Source organism: Lontra canadensis, unplaced genomic scaffold (assembly GCF_010015895.1).
Source record: "Lontra canadensis isolate GAN:19392208 unplaced genomic scaffold, GSC_riverotter_1.0 scaffold60, whole genome shotgun sequence".
Classification (NCBI taxonomy): domain Eukaryota; kingdom Metazoa; phylum Chordata; class Mammalia; order Carnivora; family Mustelidae; genus Lontra; species Lontra canadensis.
In genome coordinates this window covers 4,899,729-4,917,462 of record NW_022631054.1, presented here as the reverse complement: position 1 = coordinate 4,917,462, position 17,734 = coordinate 4,899,729, and the positions used below count along the sequence as shown (strand labels likewise).

Here is a 17,734-nt window from a genome sequence, read left to right as displayed (position 1 = left end):
ACCCGGAAGCGGAAGTTCAGGGGTCAGGGCCGTCATTTCCTTCAGGGAGAGGAGCGCAACGGACCTGTTTTTCCTTCGCTCGGCTCGTATCTCAGCATGAAGGAGGTAAAGAGCGAGCGGGAGCGGGGGAGCCGGCGGAGGCACCGCGACGGGGACGTGGTGGCGGCGGCGGTGGTGGTGAAGGTGAAGCAGGAGCGCCTCAGCCCGGAAGCCGCGCCTCCCGCCCACCGCCGCCCAGATTCCTCTGGGGGTAGCGCGTCCCCGCCAGCCGGCGACCCGGGCCGCCCTGGTCACCGCGGGAACCGAGCCCGAGGAGGTAGCCGGTAAGTGGGAAGGCGCCCGGGATGGACTTGGGTCTGGCTCCTTGAGAAGAGACAGGGCTAGCGTCAGAAACACACCTTGAATGCCGCGCGCTGCAGCTTGGATTTAATCTTAAAGCGATGGAAGTGAGCCTGTCGGGTTTGTGCTGAAGAATGTTTACTCTGGTACCTGTCACTTGGGTTAAAGCGCCTGATGCCTAATGGGTAGGATCCCACCCCTTCCTCTCTGCGCCCAGTTCTTGGCCGAGTACGGGCCCAGCAGGTAGTACTGATCGAATTGAAATAAAAGATTTTCCCCATCTGCCTGCAAATGGAGTGCCGGCTTTGGCTTTCCAGTTATCTGCCCCAAAAGTTTCCCACGTTGAGAGCTTAGGCGGTCTACCTGGTAGAGATTTGGAAGGAAAATGATCTCTTGCTGGACTCGTTGATTCATTCCTTCAACATAGTTTTTACTGGGTGCTAAAGAGTGTCCTAGGTACAGGGGCCTCAAGGGTGAGCAGTCGTCTTTGCCCTGGGGGAATTGATGCGCTCTCACCTTGAGACAAAATAGTAAGCAGATAAAGAAAATAGTTTCAGTTAGTAACAAGTATTAGGTTAAAGAAGAGGTTAAAACAGGCATGTGATGGAGTTCGAAGGGAAGTGAGAGAAGGGCTCCCTGAAAAGGTGCCATCTGAGTTGAGACCCGAATGATAAGACTAATCCTGCCTCGTAAGGATCGGGCTGAGGAAACAATGCGCTCAAAGAACCTGAAGCCGAATTAATGTGGTTGTTCTAGACATAGGGGGGGAATTGTCCGGTGATCAAGGAGAGTCGTAGGAGTGAGGTGGGAGAGGGAGGAGATAGAGCCGCAGGACTCACTGATGGATTAATGTGGTTGTGGGGGGAGGGAGTGGGGAGCTGTTGGTGGTGAGGGAAAAAAAGAGTTAAGGGCGTTTTCTAGGTTTTTGTCTTGAGGAGCAGGCTGGAAGGTGGTTACTGAAATGGCAGAGACTGAGGGAGGAAAGGGTTTTGAGGGGTTGGAGAAAGCAAGAGTTATGCTCTGTGAGAAGGTTTAGTAGATAGCCATGTATGTGGGTCTGGAACTCAAGGAAGACGTCAGGGCTGGAGAGTGAAGTGCTCGCCTCTGTTAATGTGAAAAGCAGAGCCCTTCACAAATGTGCTCTTTGTGTTAGTAGGTAAGCCTGTTACTTGAAGTGAATTTATTTGGGGGAAGGGAAATTGAGATAAAACCCTGTGTGTACCATGCTCTGAAAAGGTCCCCAGCCAAAAAGAAAAACAAGTCCTCAGGGAGAAGAAGCAAGTCTCCTCGGAGTAAGAGAAGCCGAAGCCCTCACCACTCAACAGTCAAAGTGAAGCAGGTAAGTGGATTGAGATGTTTTGATACCAGGTCCAAATCTAGAACCTCTTCCCATCCTGACAAACACGTCATCATGTGTGTTTACGTGTACTGTAATGGATTTTTCTAGAAATGGGTTTTTGTTTTCCTTGCTTGTTTTGTTAAACTTTTTTTGAGGTAATTGTTGGTTTACGTTCAGTGGTTAAAAAGAAAAATACAGAGGTATACTCTTTACTGTTTTTCCCACTGGGGATGTCTTACAGGATTCCAGTACAATGTCACAGGTGACACTGTTGTAGTCACGATGCAGAACATTTCCATCATCACGAGGATCATCATGTTGTACTTGTGTAGTCTCACCCACTTCTTTCTCACCCTTACCCCTCAAGTCCTGGCAACTTCTAATCTGTTCTCTGTATCTATAATGTTGTCATTTCAAGAACATTATGTCAGGGGCGCCTGGGTGGCTCAGTGCGTTGGGCCTCTGCCTTCGGCTCAGGTCATGATCTCAGGGTCCTGGGATCAAGCCCCGCATCAGGCTCTTTGCTCGGCGGGAGCCTGCTTTCCCCTCTTTCTTTGTCTCCTGCTCTGTCTACTTGTGATCTCTCTCTCTCTCTGTCATGTAAATAAATAAAATATTAAAAAAAAAAAAAAGAACGTTATGTCAATAGAATCATACATGTATCCTTTAGGGATTGGCTCTTTTCACTCAGCATAATTCTTTGGAGAGTCATTCAGGCTGTTGTATCTGTCAGTAATAGTTCATTTCTTTTTATTGCTGAGTGCTACTCTGTGACATGGATTTAACCGTTTGCCCACTAAAGAACTGTTTCCAGTTTGGGGCTATTATATGTAGGGTTGCTGTGTAACAGTTGTGTACAGGTTTTTGTGTGAACGTATCTTCATTCTCTGAGGTAAATGCCCAGGAGTACAGTTCTTAGGTTGTATGCTAGTATCTATAGTAGTTTGCTAGGGCTTCCATAACAAAATACCACAGACTAGGTACCTTAAACAACAAATTAATTTTCTCACAACTCTGGAGGCTAAAGTCCCAGATGAAGATGTCAGCAGGTCTTGTTTCTCTTGAGGCTTCTTTCCTTGGCTTGCAAATGCTACCTTCCTGTCTGTGACCTCACGTGGCCGTTCCTCTGTGGGCTCATACCCTTGGTGTCTCTCCCTCTTCATACAAGGACACCAGTCATACTGGATTAGGGCTTTGCTGTCATCTTAACTTAATCACGTCTTTCAAGACCTTATCTCAATAAGAAGCAAAAACAAAAGCAAAAAAAAAAAAATACCACAAAAACAGTTACATTCTGAGGATGGTGGTTGGGACTGCGACATATGAATTTTGGGGGGACACTATTCAGTCCCTAACAGTGACTGTACCATCCTACGATTCCCACCTGTATTGTACGTGAAGCCGTTTCTCTGCATCCTCACCAACATTTGGTGTTGACATTATTTTTTGTTTCAGCCATTCTAGTAGATGTGTAATGATACCTTATTGTAATTTTATTTACGTTTTATTTATTTTTCATGTTATGTAGGCTCCACGCCCATTGTGGGGCGTGAACTCTAGAGTCCCATGTTCTACCACCTGAGCCAGCCAGGTACTCCTTTCATTGTGGGATCATGACCTGAATCAAAGGCAGACACTTAACTGACTGAGCCACACAGGTGCCTGAAGAATTGCTTTTTATCATATCGAATCTTCCAGTCCATGAGCACTGTTTAAGTCATTTATTTAGATCTTTGATTTTTTTCTTCAGCGTTTTTAGTTTTTAGCACTTATGTTCTATGTATAGTTTATTAGATTTACATGAAGTTTTTTCTTTGGGGTAGTGATTATAAGTGATATTTTTAAGTTTTGGTCCACATGTTCATTGCTAATCTATAGAAATATAATTGATTTTTTAATTTTTCTGTGTTTTTCTTATATCCTGTGGCCTCATTGAACTCAGCTGATTTAGTCCAGGAAGGTTTTTTGTAGATTTCTTGGGATTTCTTTTTTTTTTTTTTTTTACATAGACAATCATATTTTCACATAAGGACAGGTTCATTTCTTCCATTATAATCTCTATGCATTGTATTTCCTTGTCTTGTCTTACTGTACTAAGTACGACTTCTAGCACTGTCTCGAATGAGAGTAGTGAGAGGGGACACCCTTGCTTTTCCCTCAAACTTGAGAGGCAAGCATTCTGTGTTTTTAAAGAGACTGTGTTACAGTGTGCAAATAGACATTAAAAAAATGGATTTTCCTGTTACTTTGAGAGACTGTGGACCAACTTCCTAGTATCTTAAAGATAGAAAGCCAGACAGCCTTGGCGGTGTGCAGTGTGAATTGATCAGGCGCTGCTTTAGCTCTCAGAATGCAGCTCCCAGAGCCACACCACCAGGACGAGGCCTTTCGTTTTTTGGGTTTTGTTTTTTTCCACTGTACAACTGGCAGCTCCCTACCTGCGGTTTCTAAATGAACCTTTTACGGTAAGTTCTGGGACTTTTAGAATGAAGCTTTTTTTTTTTTTTTTTTTAAAGATTTTATTTATTTATTTATTTATTTGTCAGAGAGAGAGAGAGAGAGAGAGAGAGAGAGGGAAATAGCGAGCATAAGCAGGGGGAGCAGCAGGCAGAGGGAGAAGCAGGCTCTGCTGAGCAAAGAGCCTGACTCCAGAAGCCTAACTGACTGAGCCACCCAGGCGTGCCTAAAATGGAACTTTTCTGTGTTTATTATTGTTTTGATGTGTCTTCATTTGTTTATCTATGTTAATTTCTCTTCTGATATTAAATTATCTCTTTAAGAGCTGATTTCTGTGTGTTAATTAGAAAAGTTAATTTCCAGTTGGAAACTTGGAAATGGCTCTCAAGCAAAAGGGCTTGACAGGCAGATGACACTGAGTGACTTTCACATGGGTTAATCCTAAGGAGGAATACACACAGCTTCAGACTTAAGCATGATTTGTGCTTGCAGGCATTCTCTTCTCCACATCTGACCCACCATTTAAAAAATAAATTTGATTGTGTGCTCATTATAACACATAGGTATATGAAAGTATATGAAGTAAAAAGTGAGAGTATGGCATATATAGTGTCTGGTTACTTCTCCCATTATCCCCAAAGTTGCAGGTTCCCTCCTCCCTCCCAAAAAAAGAAAAAAATCATCTAAGTCCCCAGAGGCAACCATGTTACTAGTTTGATATTTATATTTCATGGCTCTCTTATACTTACATTCTCCTTTTTTCCTTTATGTTTTAGTATGTATCTCTGTGTGTTTTCCATGCAAAATTTTCAATTAAAAAAAAAGGAACCATGAGGCACCTGGGTGGCTCAGTCAGTTAAGCGTCTGCCTTTGGCTTGGGTCAGGATCCCATGGGATCCAGCCCCATGTTAGGGGTTCTGCTCAGCAGGGAGCCTGCTTTTCCCTCTGCCCCTCCCTGCTGCTTTTGCTTTCTCTCTCTCCCTCTCAAATAAATAAAATCTTCTAAAAAATTTTTAAAAAGGAACCATATTGGGGAGCCTATATATAAACCATATATTTATATTATATAAATATAAAAAAAATTTTATATTTATATAAAAATATAAATATAACCCTCAGTGGGTTAAGCCTCCACCTTCAGCTCAGGTCATGATCTTAGGGTCCTGGGATTGAGCCCTACATGAGGCTCCCTGCTCAGCGGGGAGCCTACTTCCCCCTCTGCCTTCCTCTCTGCCTATTTGTGATCTCTTTCTCTCACTCTCTCAAATAAATAATAAATAAATAAATAAATAAATAAATAAATAAATAAATCTATCTTTTTTTTTTTTAAAGGAACCATATTATATATATTATCCTACTTAACCAATAATTGAAATCTTAGTTATTTTGTGTCATCTGGCTGTATAATTTGTCCTATCCTTTTCCATAGTTCTTGCTAATTTTGCCTGGTCTACCCATCTTTATTTATTTACCCTGTGTGACAGGGGTTGGGGGGCGGGCAGCAGGAGAGAGAATCTCTAGCAGACTTCCCACTGAGCGTGGAGCTTGACATGGGGCTCAATCTTATGACCCTGCGATCATGACGTGAGCCAAAATCAGGAGTTGGGCGCTTTAACCGACTGAGCCACCCAGGCGCCACAGTCTGTGCCTCTTTAAAGTGAGGACTGAGGATTAATTGGCCATTGAAATAGTGGATATATAGAACCTTATGGGGATTAGGATACGGGGGAGGTGGGGGTGATAACCTGGAGTCTGTGGCTTCTCTTAGTGACTCATTTAATCAGGGATAAAGGGCATAATGACATTAGTAGGTAGTGGTGGCAAGCTTGTGAGTTCCTTAAGGTAGGAAGGATGCGAGTCTGAGGCTCCCTCTTGATGCTTGTCTTTGGAAGCTAGGCAGTCTAGAAAAACTGAGTCCTGCTCTGAGTAAGCAGGCCTGTACTTGACCCCTGTGTGTGTAGCAGGGAGAAGCCCTGGGAGTAGGGGAGGCAGTGAGATCTCAGTGCTCAGATCCTCTTTATCCTTTCTAGGTAGGGTGGCCTTGTTCATAGTGTGCAGGGCTCCCTCTTGATCTCTGATGTTTTGGTTATTAATAAGGATAAGTTTACTATATTTGTGTGTTCATTAGATACTTCTTAGAAAAACTGTTAATATCCTTTGCCCATTTTTTTCTCTTGAATTGTTTGTCTTACCGATTTATTTTCTTACTGGTATATTAATAGATGTTATGTGTTGCAGTTTTTGCAAAGCTGATTTTCAATACTGTTTTTCAAGAAACCATGATATGTTTATTAATTTTTTTCAGATCTTAAAAAAATATCAATAAATTTTTACAAGTTTCTTCTTATATGTCTTACATACTTCTAAAGTATCTTCCTTGGTATTGAACAATTTTTGTTACTGTTGAAATGAGATATTTTAAAATTAATTACATTTTCATTTTTGTTGTAAGAGAAAACTAGCTGTTTTTCTTTATATGTTTATCTTATACATGACTACTTAATTCCATTCGTTCTGTTTTATGTGTATGCTTCCCTGTGAGGGTGCCATAGTTTCTAGGGCTGTGAACCTGGACTTGCAGCATTAGAGCTGTAGTCAGGTGACTATGGAAATAGTGTGTGGAGCCTTGCCAGGGAATACAGCCACCACTGCTAACCTGATTTCTGTGGGACATTTTGCTCTGAATTCCAAAGACCAAATCACAAATGGCTTTTTGAATGCATCTGTTGACAGAGTGTGGACTGTCTCTCATTTACTGGACCTGTTTGAATTTCAGGAACGTGAGGATCATACCCGGAGAGGACGGGAGGAACGGCAGCACCGGGAATCATCAGGCCAGGAACACAGGCGAGCTAGAAACAGTGACCGTGACAGACACCGGGGCCATTCTCACCAGAGGAGAAGCTCTAATGAGAGGCCCGGGAGTGGGCAGACTCAGGGACGGGACCGAGATGTTCAGAATCTACAGGCTCAGGACGCAGAGCGGGAGTTTTACAACGCCCGAAGACGGGAGAATCGCCAGAAGAACGAAGTTAGCGCTGGTGGTAATGAGTCTCAGGGGTCGGTTCCCCGACCTGGGGGCAACAATAAAGACAAAGAGGCACCCGCTAAAGAAAAGCCAAGCTTTGAACTCTCCGGGGCACTTCTCGAGGACACCAACACCTTCCGGGGTGTCGTCATTAAGTATAGTGAGCCCCCAGAAGCACGTATCCCCAAGAAACGATGGCGCCTCTACCCCTTTAAAAATGACGAGGTGCTTCCTGTCATGTACATCCATCGGCAGAGCGCCTACCTCTTAGGTCGGCACCGCCGCATAGCGGACATCCCAATCGATCATCCCTCCTGCTCAAAGCAGCACGCTGTCTTTCAGTATCGGTGAGTACACGTTTGCAGGAAGAACCAGAAGCGTGGGCAGAAGCCGAGAGTCTCAGGATTACTAACGTTTGAGTACACGTGTGTGCAGAAGAATCCCATGCTCTGCAGATCTAATCTTCGTATTAAGTTTATGAATCTAACCGCCCTTTGGATTATCACTTACGTGTGTCTAAAAGCATCACATTTGGTGTCAGAGATCCAGATTTTGAATTCTGCCACTGCCACGTCCCAGGGGTTTGGCCTGGGGCAAGCCACTCTCTGTACCTGTTTCTCCCTACCTCAAAGGGCTATTTGGGGAGTTAAATGGAAGCGTACCTGAGAGTGGCTGGCATGTGTGTCCGCTAAGCTGTATTTGACTGTTTGTGTAGACCTCTGTTACTGTTTGATCATCACAGCACTCCTATGCGGAGGATAGGTCAGCTGTTAATATCCCCATTCGACTGGTGAGAAGATTGAAGCTCAGCAGAGCCTAGTAAATGATCTGGTTCAAAGTTAGCTCCCTTGACTCTGAAGTTAAAATCCACTGCTTTATTCCCATTGGGACAGGAGCTAAAATATGTTCAAATAAAGGTGAAAGAAGCATCATCTTGATTATAAACAACGCAAAAATGTATTTTCTTAATCATGGCAAGAGGTCTTAGATTCTGACTTTAAGCTTTTGATCTACCATGAATTTCTCTCCTCTACTCCCTCAGCAACCAGTTCCTGCCTTTTCTTCTAAGTATATTTAACACTTCCAATTTCCAGATCCAAGCCATACCTTCCCCTTGCTTTCCTAGAGTTTGGACTTGAATTGCGTTCAAGCCAGGTAATTTACATCACATAGGCCGTGTTAGCAAAATGCCAGATGGTCCGAGGTGGGATTTTGCTCATAAGTTTCTCTTTTCTCTCTGCTAGGCTTGTGGAATATACCCGTGCTGATGGGACAGTTGGCCGAAGGGTGAAGCCCTACATCATTGACCTTGGCTCAGGCAATGGAACGTTCTTGAACAACAAGCGCATTGAGCCACAGAGATACTATGAACTAAAGGAAAAGGATGTACTTAAATTTGGGTTCAGCAGCAGAGAGTATGTCCTGCTTCACGAGTCCTCTGACACCTCTGAAGTAGACAGGAAAGAAGATGAGGATGACGAGGAGGAGGAGGAAGTATCTGACAGCTAGCAAACTCGGAAGCAGCCCAAACTCTCGAGAGACCTTTTCTTTCTTTAAAGGTTTTGGGATTGAGTCAGAGAGCACCACGGTGCTCTCTGTTAATGCCTCTTATTGCCTTAAGTCTTCGCTCTGTTGCTGACCACCTTATGTTATAGTATAAGAAAACTGACTTCTGTTTGGTTGAACTTCTTTCTGTGGCACATCAGCCCCTTGCCTGTGGGCATTTGTTTTCAGAACAGTCTCACCAACACATCGTGTTGCAGTAGAAGCATCGTGGCTGTCCTTGGTGCTTTCAGAACTGCTTCCTAGGAAACTACAGACCCTTGGCTCAAGGGGAATTGTGGCTTGTTCTCGTTGTACAATTACTTTATTTATATAGGTGTTAAGCTTTGTGGACTGGGTTTGTTTTTGTTTTTTTGTTTTTGGGGCAAACCCTGATACAGAGAATCTTACTAAGCTTTGGTTGTCACCAAAACAGCCTCCATTATATACCAAAGCTTTGACCTGGTTGAGCTCTTGAGTCACAGAAGTTGATTTTGCACTTCATTTTTGGGGGGTGGGAACTTACCACATGACCTCATTATTAACTGTTGGACTTAAACAGATGCTTTATGGGACGTGCTGAAGCTGCGACTGGGCAGGAAGATCCTGGCTCCTGCTAGTGGGTGCTGATCTAACGTCACGAGAGGCCGAAATGGGTCATGGATCGGTTTCCTGTGAGAGAATTCCGATTTCTCCATAAAGCATGTACATAACCATTTTGATCATCATATCTGTTCACTTTTGCATTTTTATTCAAATGTTCTCTCTTTCCTTCTTTGCAAAACAGTGTCGTTCATGTAGCACGGTCCTTGCTTTATTCTAACAACGTATGTATATGTGTAAAGGAGGTTGTATAGTTGACACGTTTCATCTTTTTAGAAAATGTTCAGAGAGGTTGTATTTACTTTCCCAAGGCCGGGAAGCAAGGGAGTTGCCCTGTTTCCTAATTTTCCACAGAGGAATATGTGTAAGTAACAGAGTCGTAGCTACTTCCATACACTGTGTGTGTGTGGTGTGTGTGTGTGTGGGTGTTTGTGTGTGTATACATAAAAGTGTGAGTGAAAGAGCTGCATACTGATTTTCATATGAGAATGTTTTGTGATGTAAATGTGATACTACATTATAGGCGAAGGCCTCCCTGCATTTGAATAGCAGGTTTTCATTTATATGTATTTTTGGGATAAAAAAATAATAAAATTTGTAAATATAGCCCCATTTCAAAGGGTTATTCTTTCTTGGCAGAAGGACCTTGTGTTTATTGGTCTGTGTGTAGCCACAGTCATCTTTGCGTCAGGACTTTGGAGGTAAACAGTAGTTTACCTAGTAAATTCCTAGTAGTTGCAGAGGGTGTGCTGCGGTGAGACCAGGAAATAGTGAAGTTGGGGCGAGCAGCAGCTCTGGAAGCTAGACCCTCACACACCAGCAAGTGAGTCCTGGTCCTGCGGTGGCCGCGGCAGTTTCTGAATTGGCAGCGAAGGGGTTTTCCTAGCCTGTTGGGGCAGGTTCTACATAGTGGGGCTTGTACCAGCGCATCCCTGTCCCTGCTGTGTCGCCTGTGGGGGGCGGGGGGCGGAGAGGGTGATGCTGCTCAGTGCTGCGGTCCACTGTTTGCTCCTCTTGGAAACTTGTGATGCTGTGAGATGGTCTTTCTCCCACCTACCAAGGGTGGGTCTCACCTACCCATGTGGACTCAGGACTAAGTGCTGACTAGTGTGGGGAGCAGCAGCTGACTAGCGTTTATGCCAAAAAAAGGAAAAGGTCCCCTTAAAGAGTGAATACTTAATGAGGTCAGTTAGACATAGGGAAGCTCTAATGTCAAGAGAGCAGTTAGCATCCCCCCACGCCCGTGTGCTCCACAGTGGCCACTGTGACTGCTATTTTCCTATCTGCCGCAGAGCCCCTATTGCATCTGTGTCTGTCTGAAAGGTTTTGCTTTGATGGATCCCAGCCGATGGCTTTCTCTTGCTGGAATCAGGTGCTAATTTGGCCTCCAGGGCCTCCTGTTCAGTTTGTGCTCCTACTACTGCTTTCAGGCAGCCTCCAGCTTTGCTGCAAACTCTGTCCTGCTGGGCAGCATACTAGGTGTGACCACTTGCCCACATTCTTCAGTAAAAGGTCCCAATTGTGAAGTAAACTTGCTTTAGTGGAGGAATAGCTTCTTGCATTAAAAGAGTCATGTCAAACATCTGGGAAGGTGCCCCCCTTCCACCCTCCTCCAAAACGCTGACATCCTTTTTTTTCCTTTTTTTTTTTTCCACAAAAGAGGGTCAGGACGCCTGGACAGCTCAGTCAGTGTCATCTGACTTTGGTTCAGGTCATGATTTCAGGGTCCTGGGATCAAGCCCTGGGTCAGGGTCCTCACTCAGCACAGAGTCCACTTGGCCTTCTTCCTTCACCCCCCTCCCTGCTTGTGCACGTGCTTGTGCTCTCTCATAAATAAATAAAATCTTTTTTTTTTTTTTTTAAGATTTTGCTTATTTGAGAGAGCACAAGTGGGAAGGGGCAGAGGGAGAGCTCTCCCCCCGCCCCCAGAGCAGAAAGCCAAATGTGGGGCTTGAACCCTGGACCCTGGGATCATGACCTGAGCCAGAGGCAGACGCCCACCTGACTGAGCCACCCAGGCACCCCATAAATAAATAAAATCTTTAAAAAAAAAAAAAAGGCTAAAAAAAAAGACACTACCCATCTCCAAAGCCAGATATCACTAGTGGACTTCTCATTTGAAGTTGACATAATCCTACAACTTTCTTCTTGAATTCTTTGCTTGGTGACTCATGTTCCTCCTAGCCATTTGCAACTTCTTTATTCTCTACCTGTTCTCCCCACTGGCTGTAAAACATTGTTGTCAAAACCAAGCTCTCTATAAAAGCAGAACTTTGTTTCTGAGCCCCTCTCCCAAAACCTCTAGTGGTCTAGAGTACTGCTGAAGTATAGGATGGAATCTTCAGGTTTTTTCCATCAAACCTCTTTCTAGTCACCTAGTTCTCTCATTTGGACATGGACAAAGGAGACCTCATTAAGAACAACTGGTGATGTAGCTTTCAAATATTTTTATTGTATTCTGGTGATAAGTAAAAGCAGAATAACTAATTCAGATAATGAGATTTGTTTTGTTTGTTTTTATCATTTTTGTATTAGTGTATGGAGTGTGCCAGTATACAATATAGCTTGGTTTCAAAAGGCTTAGAACTGAAATACATACTTTGGGTTGATTATTATTTGATACAGTGCACAGCGGGTTATGTTTTTTAACATCCTTCCCTTTGTGGAAATTAGTCGTGAATGTGAGGAATGAGGTGAAAGCATGTTAATGAAAGCCCAAGTGTGACTCGCACACATCAACGAGCAGTGCCTCCTTGTGTGATGGGTGTTCTGAACCCACAACGTTCCTGGGTATGTATGTTTATGCAAGCGAGAAGCCTGCTTGACTTAAATTAAAGCTTTGGAATTTAAAGCTTCATCTGGTCTCTTTGGGTAAAGTTTTCATTTATTGAGTGGGAAACAATTGAAAAAGACAGTTGATTGGTTCATATTTAAAGTTCAAGTGAGTTATTCCAACAAGTGATTGTATAAGTTTACTGTGCTAACAGCTGAATTACAACTGTGAGTTAGAAACGGAGCAGTCATCTAGAAGTGTACCCTGTGCAAGAGTTGGCATTTGTGGTGTGTCTTAGAGAACAGGTTGGTTTTGAACTATTGGTAGAAGAGGGCATTGTTACAGACCAAGCAGTCCAGGGGACCACAGGAGTGGAGTGGGATATGCGGAAGGAGTTCTGTAAAATGACGCTATTTTCCTGAGGTCCCGCAGCAAGGCAGGCGTAGAGCTAGGATGAAAAATCACCTCAGTCCTGGTTCAGTGGTCTTTGCTCTAGACTATTCCCTCCCAGCAACCTGGCGGTCCTTAGTGGACAGATTTGAGGGAAAAGACAGCTGGTGCATTAGGCTTCTTCTTCTTCTTCTTTTTTTTTTTTTTAAAGATTTATTTATTTATTTATTTGACAGTCAGAAATCACAAGGAGGCAGAGAGTCAGACAGAGAGAGAGGAGGAAGCAGGCTCCCCGCTGAGCAGAGAGCCCAACGTGGGGCTCGATCCCAGGACCCTGGGATCATGACCCGAGCCGAAGGCAGAGGCTTCAACCCACTGAGCCACCCAGGCCCCTCTTGGCTTCTTGATTCCTAGTGGGTTCAAAGAAATCACAGTGGATGGGTCATTAAGGGGTAGACAGTGGCTCAGGCAAATCACCTCACCAAGTCAGAGCTGCTTGGAAATCATCATGTTGATTCATAAAAGTATATAAACATTTCAATAATCAGGTGCCTGACAAGTGCTATGAGGTGAGATGTTGATAATAAAGTTGCCCAGTACTTAGGAGAACTTTCTATGTATGGGCACAATTCTAACCATTTTTCATGAGCATTAACACAGCCTTGAATTTTTCTGTTTTGCAGATGCAAAAACCAAGGCACAAAGAAGTTAAGGTCACACCAGGATTCAAACCTACTCTGGTTCCAGGTGCCACACTCTTACCCACTGCGATATACTGCCTCCTAAGTAGTTGAGAGATGTACAAGGTCTGGCCCTTGCAGAGCAATGTAACTAGCAGCTATAGACAGTGCTGGGAAGTAGAAGCATTGGGGATTGTGGAAGCATGGAGAGATAGGATTTAACAAAGCCTCGGGAGTCAAAGAAGAATGAACAGCTAGCCAGAAGAGGTCAGTGAGGTCCAGGAAAGAAAGCAGTATTTCTAGGCAGAGAGGCTAGCACTTAGAAATGCCCGAGGTGATGAACTAATGAGGTTTTGGAAGTGCTGGAAGTTCAATAGGGGAAACAGTGAGTGAGACTTCTGATTTCTCTTAATGATGGACTAAGTTATTTTGTCTGTGTGTGAATCCTCCTGCTGCAAAAAGCCAAAATTTCTGGATAAAATACAAGCAAAAATATTTCTGGAAGCATTCAAGAACTGACAAATTATTAAAAATGTTATCAGGCCAAAAGCAAAGATAAACAAGAATTCAGGGAGAAATGGAGCACAAATGCCTGGAAACCACATTTGATCTAATGGCAAACCACATTTGATTCTAGCCAATCAGACCTTACCCTATGTTGAATGGGACAGAATCAAAACCCAGAGCCCACATACAATGAATAGACTGTTAAATGTTTCCCATAAAAAGCTGGCATGCCAAAGGGCTGTCGTTTGCAGAATAAAAGAGGTGATCAGAAATCAGATCCTCCTGGGGATTTGCAGCCTGGGAGCTCAGGAAAATTCAAGCCTTGAACCTGGCTTAAGATGATCCTGTACTAATGATGCCTCCAGAAGTATGATAGAAGTGAATGAAATCACTTTTTGGAGGCAGGGACTTTTTTTTTTTTTTTTTTTTTTTTAAATCTCCCCTGTTACTTCTACATTTTTTCCCCCCTGCAAAGATACAATTATGTTTTTAAAGCACACCAGAAAAGTTACTATAGGTGAGAACCAACAGGAATAACAAACTGATTCTCAAAGACTAGATACTTGAATTATAAGATACTATAAAATGTTCATGGTTACTATTCTCAAAGAAATGATAAACTTGAAAATAGAGGGAACAAGAAATGGCAGCAAGCAAAAGAACAGAAGCTTCAGGGAGAATTAGTGAACTGGAAGATAGAAATTATCCATGCACATAAATTTAACAAATGGTCCAATTTCTCAAAAATCATAAGCTACCAAAATTCACCTGATATGAAATAGATAATCTGAATAGTCCTATAATTATTTAAGAAACTAAATTTGTAATGGAGAAAGCTTCCAGGGGTGCCTGGGTGGCACAGTTGGTTAAATGTTGGACTCTTGGTTTTGGCTCAGGTCATGATCTCAGGGTCGTGAGATGGAGCCCCATGTCAGGCTCCGTGCTCAGCCTGGAGTCTGCTTCAAGTTGTCTCTCCCTCTCCCCCTAGTGCTCTCTCTTTCTCTCTAAAATAATTAAAAATAAAAGGCTTCCAAAAAGAAATGTTTAGGTTCAGAGGTGATGGTGTCACTGAAAAAGCCTATCAAATTTTAAGAAGAATTAGCACTATTCTATACCATCTCTGCCAGAGATTAGAATATTGGGCAGTACCTTCTTAACTCATTTTATAAGGGCAGTATTACTTTGATATCAAAGCCAAATAGGATAGTACCAAAAAAAAAAAAAGAAAAAGGGGGAAGAAGAAACAACAAAAACCCTACAGACCAATATCCCAGAAATTTAGTCACAAAAATTCTGGAATTAGCAAATTGAATCCAGCATATATAAAAAGAATTAGGCAACATGACCAAGTGAGGTTTATTCCAGATATCCAAGACTGGTTTAACATACGGGAAGAAATCTATATAATCCACTATCCCAAGAGGCTAGAGGAAAAATGATCATGTCAGTTGGTACAGAAAAAAGCATTTGACAAAATTCAATACATATTCGTGATAAAACCTATCAGTAAACCAAAAGTAGAGGGGAACTTCCTCAATAAAGAGCATCTACAAAAATCCTACAGCTAATGGTGAAAGACTAAATACGTTCCTTCTAAGATAGGGAAGGAGTCAAGAATGTCTACTGTGACCATTCTTATTCAATGTAGAACTGGAAGTCCTAGCCAGCACAGTAAGGCAAGAAAAAGAAATAAAAAGCATATAGATTGGAAGGCGGGGGGGGGGACCCAAAACCAACAACCCTTATTTGCAGATGAAATGATTGTCTATGTAAAAAATCCTAAGGAATCGGCAATAAAACCCTTCTAGAATTAATAAGGGAGTTCAGCAAGATTTCAGGTTACAAGGACAATACACAAGAGAAATTATCTAGAATGCAGCAGAGAGACAAAAAGATGGGAAACAGTGGGTAAAAAAAATAGAGATTATGTTCAATTTGAGTTCCAGAAGGAGAGAGGAAAATGAGGCAGAGGAGTACCTAAAGAAAAAGCTGAAAATTTCTCAGCTAGTGGAAGATACCAATCTACAGATTGTACAAACCCAAAGACTTCAAGGTGGAAAAAAAATTAAATATGAAGAAAAAATCCCGCTCATGATCGTGGAATTACAGAAAGAGAAGTAACCAAGAGCCAAATGAAAACCAAGTTAACGATGCCGGACTTAATGATAAAAACGAATGTTTGCCCTGGCCCGAGCCCGAGTCCTGGCCTCTCATCTTACTCTCCGAACAGCATGAGCTTCACCACCCACTCCACCTTCTCTTCCAACTATCGGTCCCTGGGCTCCATGCAGTCGCCCAGCCACCGGGTCTGGCCCGTCAGCAGCGCGGCCAGCGTCTATGCAGGCGCCGGAGGCTCAGGCTCCCGGATCTCCGTATCCCGCTCCACCAGCTTCCGGGGCTGCTGGGGGTCCGGAGGCCTGGCCACGGGGTTGGCCGCTGGGATGGCGGGGGGTCTGGCCGGCATAGGGGGCATGCAGGGCGAGAAAGAAACCATGCAAGACCTGAATGACCGCCTGGCCTCCTACCTGGAGAGGGTGAGGAGCCTGGAGGCAGATAATCAGAGACTGGAGGTGAGAATCCGGGAACACCTGGAGAAGAAGGGACCCCAGGTCAGAGACTGGGGGCATTACTTCAAGACCATCGAGGAGCTGAGGTCTCAGATTTTTGCAAGTTCTGTGGACAATGCCTGCATCGTTCTGCAGATTGACAATGCCCGTCTTGCTGCTGATGACTTCAGAGTCAAGTATGAGACGGAACTGGCCATGTGCCAGTCCGTGGAGAGTGACATCCACAGGCTCCGCAAGGTCATCGATGACACCAATGTCACTAGGCTGCAGCTGGAGACAGAGATTGAGGCTCAAGGAGGAGCTGCTCTTCATGAAGAAGAACCATGAGGAGGAAGTAAAGGGTCTACAGAACCAAATTGCCAACTCTGGGTTGACCGTGGAGTTGGATGCCCCCAAGTCTCAGGACCTCAGCAAGATCATGGCAGACATCCGGGCCCAGTATGACGAGCTGGCTCGGAAGAACCGAGAGGAGCTGGACAAGTACTGGTCCCAGCAGATTGAGGAAAGCACCACAGTGGTCACCACACAGACCACGGAGATAGGAGAGGCTGAGATGACCCTCACGGAGCTGAGACGTACCGCCCAGTCCTTGGAGATCAACCTGGACTCGATGAGAAACCTGAAGGCCAGCTTAGAGAACAGCCTTAGGGAGGTCGAAACCCGCTACACCATGCAGATGGAGCAGCTCAACGGGGTCCTGCTGCACCTGGAGTCTGAGCTGTCCCAGACCCGGGCAGAGGGGCAGCGCCAGGCCCAGGAGTAGGAAGACCTGTTGAATGTCAAGGTCAAGCTGGAGGCTGAGATCACCACCTACCGTCGCCTGCGGGAAGATGGGGAGGACTTCAATCTCAGTGATGCCCTGGACAGCAGCAGCTCCATGCAGACCATCCAGAAAACCACTACCCGCAGGATTGTGGACGGCAAGGTCGGGTCGGAGACCAATGACACCAAAGTTCTGAAGCATTGAGGGAGCAGAAGCAGGGTACCCTTTGGGGAGCAGGAGGCCAATAAAAAGTTCCAAGGTCAAAAAAACCAAAAAAACAAAAAAAACAAAAACGAATGTTTGCACGATCCTTATTACTTGCCAAGCCCGTAGGCGAAGTGATTTACTCCTCAGGACAATTGTAGGGATAAAAAGTACTGTTATTCCCTCCATTTTACAGATGAGGAAGTTGAGACGAATGAAATTCAGTTACTTGTGCAAAATGGCACAGCGTAGCAATGGTAGAGGTAAGATTTTGAACAAGGTAGTTCCGGCTTAGGTTTGTGACCTTAACTGCTGCACAAACTTGTCTCTCTCAAGGGCAATAGGAAGCCATCTAAAGGTTTTAACCAGAGGAGTGACCCCACATTTGCTTTCCAAACACCAATCATCCTGGCTCCACTGTGAATAAGGATCAAATAGAGCTAAGGGTGGAAAGGGGTCTGTGGGAATAAGGGAGCCAAAAATAGGGAGGGCCTGGATGAGGCGGGTGGTGGCAGACAAAAGCCAGTGGACTGCGGGCTCTT

The 17,734-nt window shown here is 44.2% G+C and overlaps 2 protein-coding genes across 2 annotated transcripts; both read left to right on the top strand.

The window, feature by feature from the left end:
* Window positions 1-28: 28 nt before the first annotated feature.
* On the top strand, window positions 29-9,920 carry SNIP1 (Smad nuclear interacting protein 1). Its single transcript, XM_032877293.1, has 4 exons — window positions 29-323; window positions 1,576-1,678; window positions 6,912-7,510; window positions 8,408-9,920. The coding sequence occupies exons 1-4, from the start codon at window positions 97-99 to the stop codon at window positions 8,670-8,672; spliced, it is 1,194 nt and encodes a 397-aa protein (XP_032733184.1). The 5' UTR covers window positions 29-96; the 3' UTR covers window positions 8,673-9,920.
* A 5,927-nt stretch (window positions 9,921-15,847) lies between these two features.
* LOC116879233 (keratin, type I cytoskeletal 18-like) lies at window positions 15,848-17,247 on the top strand. The gene is given in 2 exon segments (XM_032877289.1): window positions 15,848-16,512; window positions 16,514-17,247. Coding segments are annotated over 2 exon segments (1,302 nt in total). The 5' UTR covers window positions 15,848-15,889; the 3' UTR covers window positions 17,193-17,247.
* Window positions 17,248-17,734: the final 487 nt, after the last annotated feature.

Coding starts and splice junctions, on each gene's coding strand:
- SNIP1 (XM_032877293.1), top strand. CDS start 97: ATGAAGGAGGTAAAGAGCGAGCGGGAGCGGGGGAGCCGGCGGAGGCAC. Junction 324..1,575: donor CGAGCCCGAGGAGGTAGCCG/GTAAGTGGGAAG, acceptor TGCTCTGAAAAG/GTCCCCAGCCAAAAAGAAAA. Junction 7,511..8,407: donor CACGCTGTCTTTCAGTATCG/GTGAGTACACGT, acceptor TCTCTCTGCTAG/GCTTGTGGAATATACCCGTG.